Here is a 27,134-nt window from a genome sequence, read left to right on the forward strand (position 1 = left end):
AAAGCGAAGCGAAGAGAAAAGTTTGATGCGAAGTTAAAGTCTCTTAATTGAGCCTGAACCCTCCGTTTGTGAGTGCACTTGTGTTTGTGTGTGTTTCAGAAGCTCTGAATAGTAAATGAAACCCATTCCACCCCCCCCCCCCCCCCTCCAAACCCCTGCCATCATTACCAAGTGAATGGAGGGAGGCAGAAAGCGCTCAGCCTCCACAACTTTTTGACCGTCAGTCTGACATCTGCAGTGACGAAGCGTAGGTGAGCTGCCGGTTGCAGTCAGTGACACACCGGCGGAGAGGAAGAACACACACTCCATGTGATGGAACGGTCATTTATGGAAAGCGCTGATTATTTCCACGCGGAGGAAGTTTTACGCGCCTATTGAGTTTCTCTCGGTCTTCTTTTTATTCAGTTATTTATTAGGTTACTTTTTTAAATAGTTAAATTGAGTTATACTCATGAATACGTCTGCGTGTACGTCATATTCATTTAAACTCTAATCCAAGTAGAATAAACATGGATAGTGTTTTTTTTTCTTTTTTCATATTATTTATTTTAGAGGCTCGTGCATTGCGTTATGGCATCGCCAACAACCTTCAGTCCTATATGTGAGTAAGCGTTTCTCTGTTTTGTTGTTTATGGGCTATTGACCTTACTGTTATTTTAGGGGACAGATTATTTAGGGATTTACCTTTCATCTTTTCTGAGATATTTTTACAGCCTCATATTCCCTTTGAAGTTTGACTGTGATAAAACTGCTAGTTCACCTGCACATGCAAACACTTGTGTCAAAGACTCAACCAGAGGCATGTTTAGATTCTTGCTATATCAAACAGCAGCTGAAAGACAAATCTATTTTGTAGATGCTGAATCATTCATTTAACTGTTGTGTACTCTCATCATGGTCTTTATTGGCTTCCATGCACCATCTTACTGTAATTAAATGATTATACATTAGCCCCATTTGAATTGCCTGAACTGCATTCCTAACTCTGTCAGAGTTAGTTTTAAGCCCCTCAAAGTAAAGAGACACACAGTTATAATGGGTATTTTAAACCCCAAAATAAAGAAAGAGCCTGAAATATATGAGACAGGATTTTTTGGGTTACATGCTGCCAATAACGATACGGTCTTTCATATGCAATTACTGCATGTGTAAAACTGGAGGTGCTAGTGATTACTTTCGTTTGAGATGAGCAGCTCGATGTTGTTTTAAGATTCCTGGCGATATCCGTATTTCAGACCTTCCTATTGGTCCTTGGAGAGTTACCAAAAGAGTAAATGTTTTAAAGACCATGTTGCGCTTTTTTTTGTTTGTTGAAAAGGTATTTCACACCAAAGCAAATGGTGTGAAAGACAGGCAGGTGGCAGGTCTGCCCGTGAACCCAGACAGACTTTGTTTAGGAAGGACAAAACATCACAGTTGGAAGGCTTATCGTGTTTTACCTGGGGGCGAAATTGTTAACTGCCTGCCGTCTCTGCTGACATTCAGCCTCATACATACAAGTGAAAACATGCGCTATCTACCATATGTCCACTAAAAACACTAATATCTTAAGTTAATTGTCTTCAAAATGATGGCTTTTTTTAATTTACATTTTTCAAAAAAGTATTTTGTGTTGAAGTGGTACAGGGATTGTACATCATATGCTTTTGTTTTGAGCAAACCTGGCTTACATCTTAAAAGGTTTGATCTTGTATGATTTGTTTTTGTTGCTTTTCCCATTTGAAGTAGAAGATATAAAATGAATGCATTCCACTTTGATGCTAATGCCACCCTCTAAAAGACTTTCATGTAACACATTTTGTGCACTGAGGTTTGGGTTGAACTACAGGTAGTATCTTGTAGTTAGCGTCCTGAAAGGGAATGGTTGAGGAATTCCCCTTAAGTCTTAAAAAAATACCAAAACCAGACATTATATGCAGCCTTACACCCCAGAACAGGTAAATCCTTCAGGCATTACGTCGTCACCTAGAAAAAACACTTATGCAAACTATGTACATCTATTTTTTGCAACATTTCTTATGGCAATCATAAATTCCCCTCCTGCCATCCATGCATCCGTAAAAAACCTTTTGACACCTTAAGTATTTGTACCACTGTTTTTGTTTCAGGCCCAATGTGTGTCTTGAGAGGGAGGTGACGCTGGTCGCCCAGAGGCAGCCATGTGTGCAGGCCTTCACACGCATGGTTAAAGTGTGGAAGCAAGGCTGTGTGGGACAGTCATGGTGTATGGGATACGAGAGAAGGTGAGTAATACACCTCATTTGTCGTCTCCTTTTTCTTCGTAGTCGAAACCTCAAACAAACACTCCCATCTTCACCTGCAGGGAATTGAGTGCCTTGCTGATTAAGCTCTGGCTTGAGCAAAGCATTAATTATGTCTTCCTGAGTCATGCAACCAACATAATTCATCAGACAGGGCATGATCCTTCATTTAACCCCCCCTTCACCAGACAATATCAAACAGGATGAGCTCCCTGACCTCCTATTTCCTCCTAGATCTTTCTCACTCTTGTTCTGTAATCACAACTTTTTAACCTCTCTTACAGCAGGTAAGTGCAAGGTGTAACCCCACTTCATTGGGGTGAGCAACTTTTTAACACACAGGCATATATGCGGAAAACATTCCTTTGAAGGAGAGTCCTAATGCTTACATTTCAGCCTGTCTCTGTTTCAAGAGTTTCTCACTTTGCTGCTCACGCTCGCTTTCACAGTATTTTTTACCTTGTTACAAGAGTCAAAGGCTGCTTTGAAGGCAGCAAAGGCCACAATTACTCGCTGTAAACAAAACGTGTTTCCACCATGCGTAATGACTGTGGTGCAATGAGAGGGGTCCTAAAGTACAGGGTTGGCACCATTCTCTGAAATTGGGTCTGCCAGTTACACTTAAATAAAATGGCGCCTTAAAAGTCTGGGAAAATGTTTGCTGAATGTTGTACTGCATGTTACTTTAAGCACAAGCAGTCTTTTGATCAGATTACATTTTTGTTTATCCTTATCCCATGGTATTTAACCACCTAAACATCACAAATGATATGTGCCAAGCAATGTTATGCATGTCACCCACACACTACAGTTTTACATTGAAGTAATACAACAACTCTGCCTGTTTTTATTGTTTAATTTATAACTTGCTGTTTTTAACTTGATGTTTTTCACATCAATAGGACAGCGTACTACACTGCTTACAGACAAGTGTACAGACAGGATTATCAGACTGTCTACAAGTGTTGCCCCGGATGGTCTCAACTTAATGGAGAAGCTGGTTGTCTGTATCGTAAGTATCTAGATTCTTTTTACTTTATTCCCCTAAGTGAAAAAGAACCATCCCATTTATCAGGTTTTTGCAGGATGGTATGTACTTTATACTTAAAGACAATTTGTCTTTTCCTGACTAAGCAGGAGGTGTGGTGCCTCACCCTTTGGCACAGTGATCTGAATGAAAGGTTTTCAGGAAAAGGTCAAAAAGGTTAAGAGATGCTTTGCCCATCCAGACTCCTCAACAGATGTTATCAGTCAGCGCCATGCCTCTACCTCTACTTATCCCACAAGGTTTGGATGTGCACGGTGGGAAAGAAATCTCAAGTGTTGACAGAGTGTTGACATTCGCTCTCAAATGAGGCTTGCATAGTATTACCTTCTCTACCCTTAGCAAAAAAAACATTAAGGTCCTGGTTTGGGCTATTGCTCTGTAGTTCTCCGGTAATTCTACGATAGATAGCCAGTCAAGCTCATACTTGACCGTTTACGCATTTTTTTGAAGTAAACATTTAAGCTCCAAACGGCCACATTCCTGCACTAGCTGTGGTCCCATGTTTAAATCTTTGCCCTCATCCATATAGTCATGCCACTTTACTCATTCGGAGGTGTGACATGGCGGTGTAGGTCAGAGGAATGCTTTATGGGTATAAAAACAGACAATCCCATCCAATATTTAACCCTACCGATTACAGTCAAGAGCCCCAAAACAATACCTATCAACTTATGGTGGAGAGACCAGCTGCTATGCACAAACATAAAAGGTAAAACAAAGTAAAACAAGTATGAATCTCCCCTCTAAGTCCCCGGGTCCATGTATGGAAAGATAGAACTGTTGGCCACAGAGGGGCTGCCAGAAGCTCATCTCCTTGCGGATAAGCTTAGCTTCACACCGCTGAGACCAAGAAGCCTCCTTTGATGGGATTTTACAGCCAGTGATCCAGAGCACATAGCCTGCATACCATAGACAGACCCTTGGCAAAGCCTTCCTGTAAACAGTTTGTCCCCCTGTCCGGTTGACAGACAAGAAAGTTCCCACTTCCTTGCTCTTGTGGCCCTACCTCAAACTGACCCGTGCGCTTAGTTTCTAGCGCTGAAACCCCCGGTACAGGCACATTACTGTCTGGGATAGCCCTCTGACGGGATGTAGAGCGAGAGAAGATCTCCTGGATGTGCCTGTCATCGGTGTGTTATTATGGCATCTGTGCTCTCTTCAAAGAGCTCATTGTTTGCAGGGAGAAAGGTTATAGTATTAAATGATACAAAGAAGAATTACAGAGGCTTTGTTTTAAAACATTTATAGAGAAATGTCTCCAAGATACATTCTTAAGGGATGCCGAGTGTTTCCCCTCACTAAATTAGACGGGGTGTTTTGTTTCTTTTTGCGTGACAATGGCGGCTCTCTTCGACATGAGGCAGGGCTTTTATCTCTGTAACCAAAGACGTGGCAGCACTTTGAGATGGGACAAACTAATCACCCTTTTCTCTGAGCCATTGAACCAGGATAAAAGGAAGCTCACACCACAATCCTCCCTCTCTGACTCCTGCTATGCACTATCGGTACTGTACCTCAGTCAGCACAATGCAATCTGTGGGGCTGTTTTCAACAGCGCCTTCAACATCCAAAAGGAAATATCTGCTGTGTAAAATGTACAGCTTTAGCAAATCCTCTGAAAACCCTTAAAAGAGCAGAAGATTGCGTGAGATGGGAATGCTTTGTGTTTGAGATAGTGATTTAGAGCACTCCTGAGCTCTCTCACTGCGTTGTGTTGACCCTCTTTTTCTCTCTGTGTGTGTTCCCTAATAAAATGTCAGTGTAAGGTAATTAGTCGGATTACTTCTGGGTATTGTGTGGGAGTAGAGCAGAGTGGAGGCTCTAATAATGTTTTTACAACACACACTGGGGCTGCAAGTTGAGTAGTTTGCCCTTCCTTTAGTTCACCTGTGTTTCTTCTCTGCCTCAATATCCACCCATTGAACAGATGTTGACATCCTGTCACAATCTTGCAGTGATTGGCCTCTTTTGTTTTCTCCTCAAGCATTCTTTTTTCTTAGCATAATTAGTCACATATTTGGACAAATAATATACCACTGCACAGCATATGTCTGGTTATTTTCACAATTGATTTCGCTATCTTGACCCCCTCCCTCTTGTTTTCCCTATAGCCTATTTTTGTTTCAGGCTATTATCATTAGGTTTATGAGTTTTCCATTTACAAGATAGCGTGAATAGAGTTCTTTGAGCGAGTTGCAAATCTGAAGTATTTGTTCCCAAGTTTTGATGTTTACAGTTTATTACCCAAATAATGCACTGGAATCAGAGAATGGTTGACATCCTTTTCTTTATCAATTATCCAAATAGTTGCAGATTATTTGCTGTTCTATTTAAGATCTATTTTTAGTTTTTACGACACATTTAATAATTTATTGTCTACAAAAAGTCAGCCATTTCAAAACCCAAGTTCAACCAAGGCGACTTTTGTGTGTTTTGTAAAGGCTCAAATTGGCTTGATGACTATCTTGTTCTCCTGAAGGTGAAGAACTCTTGACTCTGTGATGGCGACTTCCTCCTCTCAAACGTTTGGAGGACCACTCAATCAGTGTGTTAAACATTCTACCTCAGCAAGTAGCCACGGGCCGGGTGAGGATGGACGGGGTTAGGCGGGATTGGAAACGAGCAATTATGTTGATTGACGGCAACAATAAGCTTTGTGACAGGGCCTGAGGAGCGGGGACAATAGCTCCTCTGGTTTGTCGTCCTCGTTAACCACTGAATAGGAACTGGCCTCCTTTTGTGGCGGGAGCCGGCTGGCAAAGGTAGCTACTAGTGAAATAGGCCCAGTAGCCAGGGAAGAGGAAATGGTCTTATGTCTTATCCATGGGTGGTCTGTGTGTGTTTGTGTGCGTGTGTGTGCGTGCAACAACTATGTCAGCAGTGGAGAGGACTGCTTCAAACTTAGCTGAGCTCAGAAAGACTCAGACTGAGAAACAGACAGAAATCAACCAACTTAGACACAACATGTTGCATTACACGGCAAAACAGTCGTGTAGTTTAAATGTCATCACAACAATTGCCTCTGGTTATGATGAGATATTCCTTTTGATTTAATGAGTAACTTGCAGCAGAGGTTGTAAGGTCAGCAGAATACTGAAAAAACGAATACGTTTTGGAGAGAAACTGCTGTTAGATATTAAGCTCAGAGAATTTTTTTTTGACAACTTGAGGTCTGTTGATTCAAGCTGGAATAACTTGTTAACATATTGAGGAATAAGACTTATTCTAGTATGAATCTGGTGAGAAAAACTTGTCAAAGTCCTCAAACAAGAAGTAGACACAGATTCAAAGAAATCACACGACAATGCTGCTCAGTTGAAGATGTAATGCAGGATGGTAATTGAAGCTGTGCAGAAATAATCAGGCTTGCCAGTTTGTACAAAGTATGAACAAGATTCTTGTTTGACAAATTAGTGTAATGTGTTTCCTGTTTGGTCTGAGTGACACACATGGCAAAATCATGTCTGATCCGCATCTTTGTTGCATTAGAACTGGAAAAAGGGCATGAAATGACAATGCGGTGGGCCAAATGCTGACCCCGTGACAGGTGTTTTTGATCGTGCCTACTCTTTGTGTTGTGACTGAATGTCAATATTCTCATTCACACCATCTTTTGACAGGAGTGTGTATAATATAGAACGTCTGTATGATGTAGGGTGCAGCAAATACCCCAGTTATTCTAATTGCACTGTCTTGCTTACAAAATGATTTTTTCCTAAGCATTATTGTGCCTGCTTTGTCAAACCAACCTAAAGTCTAGTTCAAATGGTATTTAACGTCTCTCCAAGAACCAGGTCAAAGATTATCTGACATAGCTGAGCCTGGTTTTCCCAAAAACTCTTTGAAATGACACATTCCTCAGCGCAGCAAAACATGATTTGTTGCCTCAAAATACAGTGCTCGGCACCAAGCATCCCAATTATGGCACCAGCGGAGTTGAGGCCTTTGTGTCCGTAAAGTGCCCTAAATGTGGTCTCCCTCTAGGTCGCACGGTGGGGGTTAAACAGACTGATGAAGCCTAAACAAACACTGTGTGCTAATTTGGTCATCCCCTTTAGAAACTGTAAGGGTGACACCTGCTCGTTGGTTTTCAGTTTCCCGGCACGAGTCGCTGACCCCTGCTCTTTCTGTCTCTTCTTTTGGTGGGAGCTGCTAATCCTCTGAGAGAAGGTGTCTTTGTAATGGAGTGGAGGCATTCACAGCCACCGATGAGAGTGAGTTTTATGCCACGCTGCATGCCACATTAAGAAATGATTTCAGGGAAGATTAAGCAGGGGCTCAGGATGGGGGCGGCCCAGAAATGCACTGGTTGGCTGCCAAAAATCCAGTGTCTCACATCTTAGGAGGGGGAATGTACATTCCTCTTGTTGTCGCTTAGCCATGCCCCTGTAGTGACTCTTAGAGATAACTGACCTTTTCCTTTGTTTCTAGTAATTAAGTTCATTTAAAGCTTTTTTACCACAATTTGGACACGTCTCATTAACTTAATCCCTCACAGCTGGTGGTAATATAATTGTCCTGAAGAATCTGGATCTTTTTGCAATCAAACCTGACCACAGGGATGCTTTTTTCTGCTTGTCTGTCATCTGTAGCTGTCACCACACCGAAATTCCCTTCCATTAGCTAATCACACAAGTGGGGATAGTTATGTAGCTGTATGTTGACTCTACAGTATACTATACAGTATCATTGCTCCTGTAGCCACACAGTTTTGAAGAGCAAAAGGAAGTCATCATGGGCAGATTAGCAGTCGGCTTCCTGTTGGGGTAGGATTTCAGCAGCTTCACTAATAGGGTGAGACTTTGCTCTAATAAGGGTCAAGCACATGGATGTATTTGACAGTCATTTGTAGCACTTTATTGAATCTGATGGGTTTTTTTGGGCCTTTTTTTACAGTGAAAAGAGAGAGATAGTCTCTAAGTGTGTCTCTTTTAAGTTGGGTGTGTGTTTACAATATAGCGTGTGTGGGGGAGTTATTTGTTGTAGTCTCCCTGGATGGTCCAACTGTTGAGCAGGTGTCTGAGAATGGAGCCAGATGACAGGCGGATGTTTAGACTGAGTGCTGGTCTCAAAGGAGCCCTGTAAATCTACTGGATGAAATTACTACAACTCATCTGGGGTTATTATGATACGGCTAAAGCTGGACTTTACAGAACTTTTATTTTCACAGCCAATGCATCTTTTCATTTCCTCATCTGAACTTTTAGGTGAACCTCTGGTAAAATATCTAAAGTATAGATATTTGTATATCATTAGGGCCGCCACTCATACTTAATACAAATAAGTTAATCAAGTCCATCCAATGTCGGAAATTCCTGAAAAATGGCCTTCATAATTTCCCATAAATACAAAGGATAAAAACATTAAACGCGTTGCCGCTATACAGACAACTCAGACACACATTTCAAGTGCTAACAGCAAGAAACAGGGATTAGACAAAATCTACTTTGTTTCTGTTTGAGCTGCCCCGGGCACATTGATACCATCACTATGACCATAAATGGATGATCAATGGCAACAGAGCCGCCAGTGCCTGGTGTGATGATTGGTCATGCCGCCTCTGGTTGGATTAGATGGGAAGAAAAATGCATATCTGGCAGGAGCCCCACAGTTCAACTGGCATTCAGAGGGTTTCTTCACAATCCTCTGAGGGAAGGGTTGGCATTTAAATTCCTCTTATGATTAGCTGGACCATGTTTTTCACTCCCAAAGTGTCAACATGTTGCTAGTCGGGGAAAGCAATGATAGACATCAATCCTCTCTACCTGTCATCACTAAGCACTGTACTCTGCTCAGGAGAGTGCAAACAACAGGCCTGGCTCAAACAGCTGTGCCTTACTTCACAGGGATATTAGCCTCAACGCACATGAGATACACACAGGCTGGGAGACTTCAGCATGTACCCATACTTGTAGTGAAGGATTGTCATGATTCATGTGAATGTTGTCCTGGTTTTGGGAATTTGAGGTACCTATATTTCCTAGATTCTTTGAATTTCTTAACGAGGGTGAGTAGTTTGACTTGGAAGGATTTATGGACAAAGGGCCACGGGGTACAGGAGACAGATGAGCAACACTCACCCTGTGACTCGCTGATTTGATCCCATGAACATCTGTATGATCACTGTTTGCGACAATGATCATAGTTATTCAATCGAGGTCATTCTCGAGTAACATGCAGGGAAAGGTTACTTTCCTTATTTAAAGTTATACAAGCAGAAGCCCTCTGCTTGTGTCAAACACTTTTACATTCTGTAAAAAGGAGTTTAGAAATGTCTTTGACTTGGCCAAATGTCTTTGACTTGGCCAAAAGCCTCCTCTCACATTGGTTAGTGTGAATGGAAGAGAATCAAGGTTCCTGTTTAGTCAGGAGCGAACAGGCCGATGATAAGGTTTTGATAGAAAGAGATCAGCATTTGAATCTGAAGATGTTGACATCTCGTCAGCCAGGTGTCTCTGCTTCACACACTGTTTTCTTTTTGTCTTTCTCTGCAGCGGTGTGTAGCTACGGTGTGTGCTTCAACGGGGGCCACTGTCGGGAGGGGTCCACGCAGCTTTGTGACTGTCTCGCAGGGTTCAACGGGCCCAGCTGCCAGTATGGTGAGTAGAAACATCCTTACTAGATGTTTTACATTAAGTATCACATTTTCTTTATTTCTTCTCATATTTGTTTGTGCTCCATTTATTTGTTGTTCCTCTTCTTTGCCCCTTTGTTTTTCTTTTTGTCGGAAATTCTCGAGCCATTCGTTTATTAGAGTTTAAAACTGCATTGAGGAATTGATTTAGAAACTTTCACACACTGCAACATTGTTTAGCTACTTTTTTTGTACACATGTCTATATTTCATCATTGTCAGTGGACGCAGTTACAGTGAAATGAAAAGTCATAAAAACCCTCTACAGACTGAAACTGATAGCTGCAATTTGAATAAAACACCTTTAGCCTCTTGGCTGGAGCCGACAACTCTTATCCGTTTCAGTCAGCTCCCCACTGAACTCTGTTTGAGTGGTCGCCTTTCTCTATGTGTGAGTGAATGAGAATCTCCACACATCAGCAGTTGGCTCCTTCACCACCAGCCAAGTATTTTATCAGCAACTCCATTGTTGAATTTGAGCTGTTGAAGTAAAACAGTGGAGGACTCCGTTGTTTTTCTGATAAAACCACACGACAGGAAATTCCTCTTAGCGTCAACTTTTGTTTTTTTACCAGAATTGTCCATCTCTTCCCCTTTTTGAAACAGGCCCTCTAGAGACATGTTGCACAAGTTGCTTTGACAAATGAAAATCATGGTCTCCTTTTTTTACGATGGTCTGTCTAGCTTTACGCTCTTTGAGCTCCAAGTTTATCACTTACTTATTCATACACACGTGATTTTCTCAGCAAGAGTTCTCAACAGATGGAGCTTCATGACACCGTTTAGCTATACCTTCAGCGCCTCTTTGGTTATTATAGGAGTTATAATCAAGCCTCAGGATTTGCAGCCCTGACAGACCATCTATATGATCAGAGCTCTCTGTGGCAGCTGAGCTGACCTGGCTTACTTCTGATTACTTCATGCTTGAATAAAATACTTAATCACAAGGACAGTAGATTCATGAACACACATGCCCATTGAGGTGCTGCTTTAAACTGTCGATTTTAAGCCTGGTCCTGAAGGGCCTTTTAGACCTCTTTGAACAGATTGAAGCCACCTGTGGAATCTGATGTTGCTCATCAGCATTCATGCTAAATTCGGATATAGATTTACAGGAAATGCAACATGTAAACAAAGTTGCCTTGAGACTCTGTACATCTTTCTGATGTCTCTTGACAAGAAAAAAGTCACTCTTTTGTATCAATTGGTGACATTTTATTATGGTAATAATGAGTCTTTAAAACTCTGAACTATCAGCAGATGAATATGTATCAGTCAAATAGATTGATAAGTTTCAGTGTTTAAAAAAAAAGTACATTGATTTCCGCTTCTTAATTGTGACTATGTTATGGTTTCTTTGCTGCACAGTAACAGAAAATCTTTGAGTTGGGTGTCAGTAAAAAACAATGTTAGTCCTACACTCAAATATCTTCCAACGCTATAAAAGTTCCCGTCCCCTTCAGTTCTGCTTCCAGGCAGCCGCTGAGCTTCACTGTTTGATATCAGTGCCGTCATCCACTGCCCCCACCTCCTTTTCTACACATTGAGATCTACCAGCATTGTTCTACATTGTGAATGATAGCTGTCATCAATGGGCACCTAGGGGCCAATGTGGATAGAAAGAGCGCAGTAGACCCCCACATCCTGATCCTCCCTCTATTGGAGGCTATCAGTCCGTAAACTATCTGGCAGATATATTGCCCAGTGATGGGCACAGAAAGGGCTGCTGGATTAAGGGTGTGGGGCTGTTAGTGCCTCCGCCTGACCGGCACAACACTCGGGACTAAAGGAGTCAGACACAGGCAGGAACAGACTCACAGCTGTCCCTTTCTAGAGGTCCTGCATGTGCCAAATGCAGGTCACTTCAGTGTCAAGAGTCCTGTGGGCAAAGGTAGTAAGCTGCAGGCTTAGTACAAAGTGGCTCATTGGAGAAACAGCAATAACAATAACTCTAATGAATTACTCTTTTAACTGAGTGACGGCTCTGATATATAGTGCGGCTATTACAAAGAACACTCTGGGGTGGTCAGATAAAGACCACTTTGTTGTAACTCTTTCACATTCTTGAGACCCAGATAAATAACCTTGTGGTGTAGATGAGAGCTAGCGGCTCACACAGGCTGCTGTTTTAATTCTGCTGCGGTCCACATGCCGCTCACAACTGTCAGTCACTGCTTGTTCTCTTGTTTACGTAAAAGCTGAAACCGCAGTGGAGGATGTGGCTGAGGACGACTGCGTGGAGCCGCAAAGATTCACTCATCATTTAATCCCTTTAGAAGGCAGTGTTAGCATTCCTCTGCAGTCGCATGGTTTAATATTCCCTTTGAGCGCTTTTGATGTGGTTACCCACTATTTGTGTACAGCTAATTGTGTGTTTATGTCTTCCAAAGGGGACTATTAGTTTCTTGCTCTCAACAGTTATCTGAAGCTCTCATCTGTTTTGCTTGTTAGTAGAATTGTGTTTCAGTCATGTGGAAGACATAATTACTGTTTTTGTGCTTTGGTTAAGCAATGATCGGTGCTCTAAGGCTTTTTTAGTCATTTCAAAGACACCATATCACATTAATGTCGAAGGCTCACCTACCTCCACCTAATACCTTGATACTTTCAAGGTTGTATATATCTAATTTCTACAAAATATTTAGTTAGTTACAAAACCAAAATGCTCAATTTGTTTGAAGTCTGTTTGAAGTTGGCTGTGATTAGTTAGAAAAAGGAGGTGTCATGTACTCCATTGAACCAATTAGGAAAGTAGCAACATTCAAATCAAATGATAATGATGGTTAGTGGGTTGTTGCTCAGTCGCTGTCAATCAAATCACATCTTTTAGGGATATTTATTCCTGAACTTTATTTTACATGTTTTCTTATTTGTTGATAATATTACATAATGCAGAGAAATACTCCTGCATCTTACATGTTGGTGTTGCAAGGTCCCTGTGCAAATTAGGTTTTTCTATTGTTCTTGCTCTTTTAAAACTCTTTGTCTTGAATATATCCAGTGGGATTTTGTCACTCGGTGCCTGATGCACTCACTATCCAGCCTGTCATCAACAGACAAGTGGTATCCTCTGGGATCAAGAGCTTCCAAGGCTTTTAGACCTCTGGCAGGGCAGGTGTCTCCATACCAGCTGACATCTGGGCTCAGCCACAGACAAACAGACAAACGAACAGAAAAAAGCCGGCACTTATTGTAACATCAAACTTTACCGCCTTAGCTAAAGAATCTTAAAATATCTTTTAAAGCTACCTCATGTCTCGAGTCTGGGGTGAAAGGTAAAAAGAAAGTTATCTCAAAAACATAAAACTGATGGATTGTGTAATAACTTTCTAAGAGTTTGTTGAAATGGATACACAAAGGAGGAATATGGAATCATTGATATCAAAGTTAAATCCTGATAGCAGAGGTGTAAAAGTGTCCAAAACGGTGTAACTAGATATAAGAAAATGCTCTTGTTCCTTTCCCACATGTGTTTCTTAGGCCTTTGGTATTGTTGATCCCGTACCATAAAAAGTTCTACTGAAAGAGCCCTTTCTCTGTTACGGTAATGGCCTCATTTATTTGTTCTTTGCAAATAATTTCTGAACCGTAAGCTCATATCTTGGCTGGGTTTGGGGTCACCGCAATGCCAGCAGGACCCGCTTGTTCTAGACATCACTCAGGACAGACCCTCGCTGATGGCTATCTTCATGCTGTAATGTTTGCTTCAAAGCGAGCTCTGAAGCTAAGCCACAGCCATGTTGTGTTTGAAGATTTCTGGTATATCATCCATCTAGAAAGTTACTTGCATTTATTCACCAAGATTATGGTATCATACAGCTTCTAAGTAACGCTTCCATTTGTATAGCTTATATCTCGTAAAACAAGGGCTATTGATGTTTTGCTGGACATTTTCAAACGTGTGTTTTCCTTTTTTTCTTCTTAAAATGACAAATCACAGCCCATGAATATTTAAGCAGATCCTATTTTATAACACGTTCTTACAGCCCCTTAATGGCAGCTATGGAAAATGTTCTGTATGCAAATGGACTCCCCAAGTAATGAATATAAAGTATTTATTTAGTTTATAAACAGTTGACCAAATTGCATTGGGAAGGTGTGTGCTTGTTAGTGTGGTTGAAAGGTCATGACAGCAGCCCTGGAGCTATTTTTGGAATGAATTGCCTCGTTAAAAGACAATTGAGTTGAACAAAATGTTTGAAGTGCACAGACTTGAACAAGGTCAAGAACTCGGTGTGAGATAAAGATAGCGGTGGAAACATTTTAAAGGTACACGGGTCTCCTTCGAACACTCACATCTGATATCTTGCTTTCTTTCTTGCTGCTTCTGTCCGTCTTTCACCGTCTGTCTTTGTTGAGTTTAAGAGCTTTCCAACGAGTTGCATGTGTCTGGAAAGTATGTGCTTCAGATTGTCTTAATACTGGGATGAGTTTGCGTGTGCAGCTGCAGTCAACTAGGGTGATTTCAGATGTTGCTCTTTGCAGTTCCTTCTCTAATAGCTACCCTGCTCTGCAATTACTTTAAGTTAAATAGTTGTCTTTCCTCAGACTAACAGTTCAGTGGCCTGCTGTAGCCTGCCTTTTGTCACCCTCATCTCACATATCACACATGTGGACAAGTACATTCACTTAAAGCAGGCCTTGAGGTGAGTTATCTTACTGCTCAAAATCTGTTGATTTTTGATAAATGTGCATAATGTTCCCTGCTCGAAAACATGTGTTCTTTTTCCTTTTACACGTCTGTCATGCATGCGTGCATGGATCAGTCCATCGTAGTCATGGTTACCACTGAAGCACATTGAGTCCAAATGTGACTAAATGTGGGTGGTTCATACCTCCCAGATGTCAAATCCAAGTAAAACATTTGTAGCACATCTATCAGAAGTACTTCTGGACTTTGCTGTCTTTACTGACGTCTTTTGTTATATACTATCATGCTCATCTTTTGTAGTTTTTCAAAGATCAGAAGTGATTAAAGTATCATCAGTATAACTCATTGCTTGGCTAAACTGATTTACGTGACAGTGGTTCCTCCCCTTGCGCTAAAGACTGCAGGGGGCAGAGAGGTCAGAGGTCAGGGCAGCATGTGGACCCAGTCTGTGCCATTTCAGAGCTGACTCGACCCTCCATGGCTGCACTCAGCAGTAATGAACAGCGGGAAGGCTATGCGACATCTAACCCTATTTGAAAATCCAGGGTAACTTCTATCATCATGGCTTCTCGTCAAGCCATTTAGAGACTGACAGTGACAGGAGGCAGCAGCAGTGACACAGATGGTATCTGTCATTTTAAAAGCTGGAAGTCTGCATGGGGCCATGTAGTAAAAGAGAACATCCGTTTACCGTATGGTTAAACCATTGCACACATGCTTACTCACTCTGGCAAGGGTAAAAGTTTGACTGTCAGTTGATTAGCAAGGAAACCGTCGCTGACTCTTTGGCTAAATATATAGTGTATCTGCTGCCTTCATGTTTAGGGGTGAGGAATGTGATGAGAGAGGAGCTTTCAGTATGTCGGTCTTGGGACCTTCGCCATTGTAAAAATAAATCCCATTGAAGGGTTTTCACATTTATGGAACCTCCATGCTGAGCAGTTTAGCGAGTAAGTGCTTCAAAATGAAACACACATGCATGCCCTGGTCCTTACAGCCGGACAGTTTCCTTAGCACAGCAAATATTTGACGCCCATTGTGGCAATTTGCCAGTCTGGCTGATATTATATCAAATTCTTTGTTCACTAAGACAATATAAGTTTATGTCGTCGTTCTGAGTTTTGTTTCCAGGTGGAAGAGATCCAAACATGAATATGTCCATGTCAGCCTCAAAGAATGTGAAACTAGCTGTGTAGACCATTTCCATTGCAGGCATTTAACAACCTGTAATCTGAGGCTTCTTTCAACCTGAACCTTTAGGTACTTTGTGAGGTACTAACTTCTCTTTGCCTTTCCACTGTATTTTACAAACCTCTGATATTTTACGTATATACCCTTAATGTTTAATGGGCTGGTCAAGTTAGTGGTTGTTAAGTAGACAAAAAACGAACATGAAAATGTTCGCTGAGAGAGTCAAGTGAAATCTTATTGGTGGTCCCAAATGACGTCCAGCAACTTGTAGTTTTTAAGTTTGCTCAGATGCTCACGTTTATTTGGCTTGTTGGCTCATTTTAATGTTTACTCTGCATTGTCTGCCTTTGTGATGTATCCCTGATTCTGTACCACCTTTTTGTTTCCAACTTCTCCAACTACTCGTTGTAAAATGGCCCTCCCCCACCCTCCTCCAAACACTAATGAGGGCCTGGACACCTTTGTTTGTCCAACATGCATTCTCTGTTGTTCCTCTTTTTGTTCTCCTGATTGATGTTAAGGTTAAATAGGGGCTACGTTTGTGTTAGTTGTAGCTTTTCTTTTGATGCGACAACACATCTGCTTTTACAATAATGATCAGCAGATCTGCCAGCAACCCCTGAGAGCAGGAACTTACTTTTAGTATTATGTACCAAGCCGTGCCAGAACATAATTCCAGTAACGCGACCCCAAAGCCAGAGGAGAAAATTGGAAGCGAAGCCATAACAAATTGATTTGCTTCACATTATGTTTTATTAAATTCCTACAGTGGAAAACGTATGGATTGACAGGTATAGCGTTGTGATTTTCTTAAACACGTAATCGATTACGAAGAAGCTGTGACTGAGTTTAAATCCACTTACACTGTTGGCAGCTTCATCACAGAGAGGATTCCAGGAATATCACACCCTAGATTTTCCCTGTTTTCTCAATCTTTTGTCCATAAAATCTGTGAACTGCTGGCTGAGATGAAAGACTTTTACACCATAATTCACATGATTGTCTGTTTCTGTGGTCAGCTACCCAGAGCTAACAATTAGTGGGTTAATCCATGAGCTTGTAAAGCTGTGCGATGCCCAGCTGCAGCCGTTTGTCACTCATGATTGGTGTGTCCATCGTCCACGGAGAGGTCGTAAGGTGTTGGGCATCAGGGCATTAAGTTATATTACTGTTGTGTAACGATCAACACATTTGTTTTATCTGCTCATAGAGCATTTAGAGCATTTCTTTAAGTGGGAGAGGAAAACTTGTAAAAGTCAAATGACTGATAATGGGATAGTAAATGTCTACAAGGATCACAGGCAGTCTACATCATTCTCTGGGTTTCCCTTTTCCTCTCTGGTGGGTTTAACAGGCTGCAGCTGAAGTGGCTGTGAACAGGTTGAAGTCTGCCTTTTTACTTTTCTTGGAGAGACTTACGACATCTTAGCTTCTAACCTAAAAGACATAGAATGTGAAAAATGTTGTTATGAGAGCTCTTTTAAGAGCAGTAAACATAGTTAGGTGGTGACACAATCTTCTATTCTTGACTATTGTTTAGGTAATGCTTAGATTTTATTTTACAACACAATCCCTCCCATCATCCATACATTGGACTCTAAATGGGCCATTCAGTGACTGGAGCCACTGACATGTTTTCGTTTTTTGCCATTTGAAGGTTTAATCCTGTTCTCTGAGTATTGTTAGCAGGCAGCAAAGCGTGACTTCCAGAGCAGCTGAAAATGAAGGAGGCCATAGAGACGTAGGCAGTGACAGAGGAACAAGGAGCTCCCAGCAACGGTTTTCTCACACATTCTCCCCTCTTTGTCCTAAACTCCTCTGATACTTTATTTTATTACCTCTGTTCTGAAAGAGAGTGAAGCCTGGGATAAGTAAAGGGAAGTTAAAGGGCTGTACAGAAATAAACAGTAGACATATAGTAGTCTCATTGTGAAAAATAATTTGATAAGACCATAACTAACTATTCTATGAGTATTGAATAATTTGTCTGTATATTTTTCAATTATAGTTTAAACCCTTAGTCTATACAATTGGCAGAAAGTAGTACACTATGCCAAAAGCTCTTTTTTTTGTGGCTTTACCAACACAGTCCCAAAATCAAAGATATTAGGTTGACCATCAGAGAGATTCAAGTAGCTAACCACCACATTTAGGAGTCTTAAAGCAGCTTATATTTTCTATTTTTGCTTAAAAATGTATTTGTATAGGCTTTGACCGCCGGTAGTGTTATGGAGCATTTTTTGTATGAATTGGTCCACATTTTCTTGTTTGACACAAAACTAGCAGTGACTTTGACAATGAAGAAGTTAGAGAAGAGTTAGCTTTTCCGTATGTTTGCCTTCCCTATAGTAGACAAAAGCACAGATCCTTAAAGTCCGTCATTCCTCTTTACAGTGGCTGCCGTCCCATCCTGAAACAGTATGAGATATTTAGGTTTAACTATGGGAAAAAGAGAGAACGGCCTCTGAAGTCAGGAAAGCCACCTCTAATGAGAGGGAGTGGGTTGCAGTCCAAGAGTGGGGTACATCCATGCCCATCTACCTGCCATTGCATCCTGCAGAGCACCCTAATCTCCTGTAATTGTGCCGAGACTGGGCTCCCACCCGTCTCATTAGGCTCTTTACAGCATTCCTGATGAAAGGTCGCTCCTCGTCTGGCTGGGGGCGAGGGCATCTAGTTTGTGTAAATTGGCAGTGACAAGAGTTTGCAAAATACAATTAGAAGAATAATCAGCGTGGACTGATCCCTTCATCTGCCAGTGATGTCCAATTCTCCTCTTCTCCAGCACCTTTTAACTCGACTGAAACTCCTTATCGTTACCAAATCTGCCTTTTTTCCTCCTTATCAGCTCCTTGTGTATACAACTGAGCAAAACATTTAACTTCTAACCTCTGTTTCTCCTCCACCTACGACATTATCTCCTCTGTTGGGTATTATCTCCATATGGAAGCAACTTAGCCTTGGGGAACGTTCACTCAACAGTGCGCTCTCCTTCAATGCACGCGCTTAAATTATGTTTCGTGAGGTGTAAAAAGCAAATGATTATCTGAAAGAAATGTAATGAGACAGGGTCAGTCGCCTTTCACATGTCAAGGCTTTTAAAAAAAACAGATTTTCAATCCCATTACTGTCATTGGGCTCTTATCTCGGTGGAGACTGGTTTAGCTTGCCTTTTTGCTTTAGCCACACCATTTTATATTTGTGGAAAACTATAATGTAATATAATGACAATAACAATATAATGTGTTAATAAAACACAAATGTGAACATTAAAGCTAAGTTAAAACCAAATCAGAGTTTGTAGTATGAGGTCATAAAGGTAGCCAAGACACAGTAAAGTTTATCAAAGAAAGGGTTAGCATTTGATCAGGATTATTGTAGTACCGATCCATTAAAATCTGCCATCATCACCCCTTATTGATCCTTAAGATCATCTCGAGGCAGCTTTAATGAATATGTCCACACATTAAGGGCCTAATCCGCAGATGGAAAATCATAAATGAAGTATTCCAAACATTCAAATGCAAGTGCGACTTCAATTTACCTGCACTAACATTCTCAATTGTTATTGATTGTTGATCTGTGATTCCCAAACTGTGTACACATCTTATGTTTCGATGTGCTGAAAACTGTTTGAATATCTTGCTGTATGTTGCCTCATCTGTGTGATGCTTCAATTGAGTTTTTCCACTACATTTGTGCCATGCTGCGTATGAAAACAATACAACAAAATTCATTCAAGGTCAGGAATAAACCACCTCATCACATTGCTGCTTGAGCAGGTGCCGTAAACAGAGCCTTATAATTAGATTTAGCCGAGGGATGTTCATTTGACTGCTGTTCCTTTCAACCTTGAACAACTATAAAACCAGTGTCACACTTGAACAAGAAAAGCAATGAACAGGAACACAATGTTTTTCCTCCCCAGTACACCTTGAGCGTGACAGTGTGTGATGTATCTGGCACCTTCTGCCCCGCAGGTAAAAGGTTCTGAGCTATTTCCATCCGCTGCACACATACCACAGCAGCATATCTCACACATTCAACCGAGAGGGAGACAGGCTGGAAACCACAACAAGTCATTTTTGGATTCCTGCTGGCTTCCATGTGTTGTCGAGGGCGCTCAATACTCCAGGGTCAGAGTTGGGAAAGACAGGTCCAAGCAGGTAGAGCAGATAGAGCACACGCAAAGGGTCACAGGGCAATCCCTTGAGGACCATGAGGTATTTTTTCCTCCTGTGTAGATCATAAAATGTTATTTTGAAGACATGCACTGGTTTATACAGCTGGTCTACTTTTTTTGTGATGTCTGTAACTTTTACTGACAGTAAAAATGAGTGACAGACGTCGGAAAGCTTTTACTTTCCATAGGGTTTAAAGGGACAAACGTCTCTCGAGATTTATTGCTCTCTCTCATGTAATGATTACAGTCAAAACAGGCTCTTTACGATTGTCTCTACTAGTACACAACACTCAGATCTCCATTTTATGACGGCTGGTGACAAAGCGTTGTGAGTTGTGACACTTACCGAGGTGATTTGATCTGCCTGTGTCTGGGAATGAAGGAGCTGTAGTGAAGACATGTGCATAATTAAAGCTTACAGTTGTAAGAAGCAGCTGGCTCTTAAGGATGGGGTTTCCTTTAACACATAAACACACACGAGTACCTACACTCAAGTGTGTGTGTATGAAACACACTCGCCTTGCTGTGCAGTGAATTGGATCATCACAACAGGGATTAGAGGAGTTTAGGACTCAGTGGAGCAGAATGTTCACTAAACAAACCCAACACTGGAGTTTTGTGCCTTTGATGTCGCACATAACTCACATGGCTAAAACTTTAACAAATAATAAAATCAAAAGCTCAGTGGGGCGGGTAATAGCCTGTACAGAGACTACGAGTCGCTTGATTTATATTTTTGCCGAATAATCCAGCAGCATCCCTGTGCTCTCTCAGAACAACAGTCTGCCGCCTGTCTGGAGTTTCTTGTCAACACATGCCTTGTGAAGAAGTGAATAAAAACAAAAAGCATCTGTTGATAAAAAAAGATAAGCAGAGAATTTAGATATCGCTAATCTGCATTTTCACATGAGAAACGTTCAATTGAAGCAAAGTGTCCGCCACAGCTGACTTGAGAGGGCTGACACACTTGTCAAAAGAGCAAAAACATGATGAACAGCAAAGCATTTACTTAACGTAGCAACAACAATTAATCTGCAGATTACTTTCTCTGTTAATTGGTAACTAAATTGTTCTATAAAAATCACAAAGCAGTAAAAAGAAATCCAATTACAGTATCCTAGAGTACAATGAGACGTATCATCGTATGTCTTTTTTGTAAAGCACTTTGAATTGCCTTGTGTTGAAAAGTGCTATATAAATAAACTTGCCTTGCCTTGCCTTTTTTGTTTAACCAAAAGTTTATTGCGTTCAATTTACCACAATGTACGATCAAGAAAAGCGATTCATTTGAGAACCTGGACCATCATAAATATATCATTTTGGCTTTAAAATAAACAATACATTCCTGTTAAACTACTAATCTTTTCATTGACTAATCGTTGCAGCTCTACATGATTTCCTCTTTTGATTAATTGATATACTTAAGAAACAAGCTGGAGGGTGTTACTATAGTACTATTTTAGTATATTTAGAGTAATTAGAGATTAAGCAGCTCAGAACGCTTCACCACTGAGATGTGTCCTGGTTTTAATGCCTTAGTAAAAAGTATTTAAAAAAAGAAAACAAACTATAAACTGTGTATACTGTAATACCCCTTTTACCTAATGCTGGTCTGCCTTTTCTCTCCAAAGTTAGAACAGATTGTTAATTACTTCATGGAAACATCAGAGGTTTGTGAAAGGAGGTACGAACGTCTTAAAGATCAGTGGATAAACATCACAGAGGTCCGTGTGTGGCTGGTGCTTTGTCATTAAGGGGACATATTTTAACTCGGTTTCGTGAAAGCCACACCACGTCCGAATGATAGTGCCACTTAAAAACAACTCAGCTGCCACACTGACCACAATTACAGGGCTTTAGGAAGGAGCTCGTACCCAACACCAGCACTGAGATGACATCACATTGGATTAAGGGCTGGAAATTATTGGATGCTTAATACAGCATACATAGTTTTCTGCTGTTAATCAGAGCTGTGCGGTGAACCGATATAAAGATGTTTAACTAGAGCAGGCACGTTTACAGCTAAAGTGTGGTCCTCCTTGATTTCAAATTATGATATTGTTATAGCTGTGTTTTAGTTAAATGATGAATGAGAACAGAGCTGAATCACATAGTGTCAATTTGATAAAAATCCAGCTGCACATTTGGGCTTTTGTTGACGCAGCAGGAGCTAACAGCAGGGGGCAATGTTGAACTTGAGCTGAGGCCGTAATGAGAAGGAAGGAAAGAAATGCATCCTCTTGTCAGTCAATTCTTCATAAAATGACAGCCTATCAAATGATTGTCTCCTGTAGTTTGATATGTGTTTACTGTCTCGTCTGAGGATCTGACCAACCAATGTTTTCAGTCATTTACAAGGATACCTCGAGCTAAATTACTTACTATAGACAAATTGAACCAAACCGCAAAATATACCTTTTGGATTATTTGGATATCTACCTCTAGAAAGAATATCCATGAAGAAACCATAAGTTATAGGGTCCATAAAATAACATGTATAATAACGTTTGTGAGCACCAGTTCATCTGTTTTGTTTGTTGTGTGTTGAATTAAAGAAACGTGTCCTCTTCAAAGGCATTTTATTTGTTCAGCAACTTTGAGCAACGAGGCAACCTATAGTGCTGTACATATGACATAAAGGCAGTTAGACAAGATATAAATGGCACACAAGGCAATATAAAAATAATCACTTTAAGAGGATTTAAAAAAGAAATAGAATGTAAAAATTGTCCAAATACTAATAAAAACATTGAACATTTTTATTTACTGCAAGAGATAAGTAAATGAGTCTTAACCAATGCAACTTTGACTTTTAAAGACCCGTAAACAACCATTTTATGGTCGGCAATGCTGGAGGTCAAAGGTGAGGATGAGTTTCCTGTGAAAGAGTAAATTGTCAGTTCCAGTTCATAGTTGGTTCGTTGGTCGGTGAGATGAACCGTCCCGCTTTCACATGTGCAGGTTAGTCGTCTGAATGAAACCTCCAGCCAATCCCCATCTCTTTAGCACCTGGTGAATGAAAGCAGCTGTGAGGCAGCAGGGAATGAACACTAGCAACGCAAACCAGCAGGCTTTTGGATCAGGGCGCGAAAAAGGAAAAAAAAGGTTGTGCTATCCTCGGCGCCCCCCTCCTCATCCCTCAATGCATACTGCAATTTTCCGGACCTTGACACCCCCAGATGATATCAGAGAGCTGGTGGTTTTTGTTGGCCCTCAGTGGTCTATTGAGACGTTGGCGTCTGCCGTCCTAGGAGCAGCGGCTGTCACCCTTATCGCAGGAAGTCAGACAAGGAATGTAAACCCAGAGCATGGCTGCAGCTGAACTTGCAGAATTGAAGAGTTTTCTTTTTAATCCTCCACCCGATTGCTTTGGAACTGACTGTCCATTACAGGGGAATACATATTGTACGCGTTTGATTATTTTTCACACACGTGAAGACATAACAGCTCCGAGAAATTGGGTACTAGGTTTGTTATCCTTTCAGAACAATGTACAGAAACTCATATTAGAATATCATATTAGAAACACTTCCAGGGATTCTTTTATGAAATGGTTTTGGAAAGGTGGTAAGTCGATCACAACCTGATTTGTTATGATCAGTGTAGTGCGTAGAAGTGAAACCCAGTAATTTGGCATTTGCTGTGGGGAACCACTGTTGGACCCCTTTTATGCACTGCACTGCAATGACATACAAAACCACAAACTCAAGCTTCCAAATAAATATAAAGTAGAATAAATACTTTCTATTTTTTAACAAAGATTTTATATTGTAAGCTTTTAATACTGACAATATTATTTTTGACGAGTTAAAGAATAGAATAGAATGGGAGGGATGAAACCCCTCCTTAATGGTCACACATGCAGAGCACACAGCACACACAGTGACATTTGGCCTCTGCATTTAACCCATCCTAGTACCAGGAGCAGTGGGCAGCTATTGCACAGCGCCCGGGGTGTCCGGTGCCTTGCTCAAGGGCACCACGGCAAGGCCCAGGAGGTGATCTGGGACCTCTCCAAGTAGCAGTCCACACTCCATATTTAGGTCTGTTCGGGGACTTGAACCGGCAACCCTACGGCTCAAAGTCCAAGACCCTACTGACTGTGCCACTGCCGGAGGATAGAGTACATTTATTTTATACTACTTAATATTGTGCATTAAATGGGTTATTGGACATTGTTCATATTCAAAGTTACCTTGTTTTTAGGAGATTTAGGATTTGTGTCATTATCCCTCTGCTGTAGCTTGAGCTCAACTTTAAAACTGCTGTAACCACTTGAGTTTGGGACTGGTACAGACAGCAAGAACAATTATAGGAATCATTATTATTTAAACTTAAAATTAGAAAAATGTTCTCTATGTTCAAGGTATTATTAAATTAACATTTTATAAAGGAATCCTCATGTTAGCCATCCTTCAACACCTGGTGAAACAGTCCCATGCGATTCTCTCTACATGGGTTTGACACTGACCTTTGAACTTTAAACCCTGACCTGGGGCATAGACTGGGCTGCATACACACTATTTAGGTTGAGGCATCTGATCTCCTTTTGGAAAAACGTGTGCAGCGACCCCCCAGAGGCTCAGGTCAGGCAGAAGAAACCTTGGTGATGTGATGTTCAGGGGAGGGGGTTGATCTGAAAACATCATTCTTCTTCTGTGAAGGAGGCTACAGCTCTTGTTTCGCTCTTTAGATGTGTCTGATCACTCACACACTGCTGGAGGTTCAGCTTGGTGACGGATTGATGGATGAGTGAGGCAGACATAACGAAAAGCCCCCTGGAGTCAGGTGAAGGTGCAGCCTCGGCTCCAACCCCCAGACTCAGGTCATTGAGTTTAACATTGAAATTTGGAATGCTTTATGGGAAATGCTTTTATGGTTCATAGTGTTAATGTTGTGTAGCAAAGATATAAAGCAGTCGCTTAGCTTTCCATGTTGCAACCACATATACACAATAAACTGGTGCATCTCTCTTTTTTTGGTTTTGGCAGAGTTTTAGAACTTTTTATGGTTTTTCCACACGAAAAGACAAAAGAAGAGAATAAACTAATACAGTTAAAACCTCCTAAAAGCACATAACAAAGGTTGGTTTTAATATCAAAAACATAAAGCCTGTGCGTGGTTATCCTCTAATGAGTTTCTTCTGCCCTCTAAACACGACTTTGGCTGAACTCAATACCTGATTGGAGGAGAAGAAACACATCCTGTTCTTAATAAAAACATGGTACTTTATTGATCCGCTGTAGACCTTCAGTTTCCAGTGTTGCGTTTTTGTGTTCTGACCTGTAGCAGTTCAACATTCCTGACTGCTTATTGGGCAGAAAGTTTGGGAGAAGGATGAGCGTGACGCTGACCCTGTGCAGACCCCAGCTCAAACTGCCACACAGGTGTCTGGCCTCGGGGGGGAAGAGGGGGGAAGGATGTCCTAACACACACTGAACACAACACAAACACACTCGTGCTGCAGATATCCCTTTTATCCTGCCCTTGACCCAAGGTCACTTCCCTTCTTTAGTTTTGCTGCTTCTTCATAGTTTTCCCTCAAACTTGCTGCCATTACTATATTTTGTTTAGCATGCTAATGATTTGTACTAAAAGGCAGGCACTCTCTCTCACCCCATGATACAGACTGGTTAAATAAAGCTCTTCAAAATCAGAAGTGGAGTTTCAGCTGTAGTTTATCTAGTCTGGTTAACAAGGATCAGAGTATTACATCGATTTGTGTTTCATAGTCAAATTAAATGTTTATCAAATGTCAACCTTTTGTTTTATATTGCGTATTGTATGCTGTTTACTTTTTAAATGTTTGGCAATTGAAAGAGATCAGTGTTGGTGTGAACATTTCCAGATGTTATAAACTGAGAGGGAAATAGTTTAATTGGCTGGTAAACCCTGGCATTGCAATGCACCAACATTTACTTGCGGGGGGAAAATGTCTCTAAGCAATTTTCTCTGCGTTCGTTCTCTTCTTCCGTTCTGTGACTCTCGTCTTTTGTGGACATGGAGAAAGTTGGCATGCCAAGTGAGTGTTCCCTCCTAATTTTCTCCATGGCTTTTGGTTTTCAGTCCATGATTCCTTCTGCTGACATGATAAGTTAAACAGCCAAGTTTCATCAAGTTTAAAACTACACTGTGAGCATAATCTATGCTGACTAACCCCCATGTGAACAAAATGTAACATTAATGCAGTCAATGTAGAGCTGTGTCTCGAGACTCCCGTGTAGCAGTGAACTCATTACTCCTTTTCATTCTCAATTGCCATATCTCCTCATTATGCAGACGCTCTGCAGCTCAAATTATAGTATATGGTGAGCTGTCAGCACCTGTATCTGACCCGAGTCATTATGTGTAGTTTGGGACGTGGAAGGAAAGACGTTATCTCGCCTGGGTAATGACAGCCTCGGCAGGATAATTAGCTGATGGAAATGAGATAGAAAAGCTCCCGGTGGAAGTGTTTTGGAGGTTCTGCATGATTGATAAAAGCCATTTCTGGTTTGTGCAAAAGTCAGCAAGTAAACTGACAATGCATAAATATTACATATTTCCTGTTGTTCAACTCAATGTATTACTTTCTATATGTTGGTACTTCTTTGGATACATTGTGCATTCTTTCCATTTTTTATTTTCCTTTAATTTGCTAATAAGGAGACCGGTTTAAAGATGGAAACGGCGCACACAATTTACCGCAGTCATTTTCGTGAATTTCCAGGCACTTTCCACATTTTCACAAACCAGATCCAGATTCAAATTTGGAAAACATTTCAAACTTAACCAGACTGACATTAAAAGGAAGACACATTTTGTTCCTTACCCTTACTGCTAGAATCTCCATGCTGTTTTTACCAAAACATTAGTGGTTTTCCTGTTCTCTGTTCTTCCATTTCTGCTTTGGCTGTTGTTCAAATAAATGCAGATTTAACTTGTCCCTTGTTTCGTCCCATCAGATGTTAATGAATGCGAGGAGACCAATGGCGGCTGTGAGGCTCTCTGCTGTAACACCATCGGAAGTTTCTACTGCAGGTGTCCTCCTGGACAGAAACTGAATGAAGAGGGAAAAACATGTCAAGGTAAGTCCTCTATAAAATGATACCAATTTTTGTGGTTCAAGTTATCATATTTTACACCTATGATGTCTTCATGCTTTCGGATCTAGCTTTTTTGACCACA

At 41.0% G+C, this 27,134-nt stretch overlaps 1 protein-coding gene across 2 annotated transcripts in view; it reads left to right on the forward strand.

Annotated features, from left to right (window-relative positions):
• The first annotated feature begins 202 nt into the window (after positions 1-202).
• The window catches only part of megf6b (multiple EGF-like-domains 6b), a 54,124-nt gene continuing 27,192 nt past the window's right edge, over positions 203-27,134 (forward strand). For both annotated transcript variants that reach the window (XM_034218980.1, XM_034218981.1), the window contains exons 1-5: positions 203-601; positions 2,109-2,243; positions 3,164-3,273; positions 9,804-9,908; positions 26,912-27,034. In XM_034218980.1, coding sequence (XP_034074871.1) covers positions 510-601; positions 2,109-2,243; positions 3,164-3,273; positions 9,804-9,908; positions 26,912-27,034 — 565 coding nt within the window. In that variant the 5' untranslated portion in view covers positions 203-509. The remainder of the gene's footprint in view (positions 602-2,108; positions 2,244-3,163; positions 3,274-9,803; positions 9,909-26,911; positions 27,035-27,134) is intronic.

Source organism: Gymnodraco acuticeps, unplaced genomic scaffold (genome assembly GCF_902827175.1).
Source record: "Gymnodraco acuticeps unplaced genomic scaffold, fGymAcu1.1, whole genome shotgun sequence".
In the NCBI taxonomy this organism is placed as follows: Eukaryota; Metazoa; Chordata; class Actinopteri; order Perciformes; family Bathydraconidae; genus Gymnodraco; species Gymnodraco acuticeps.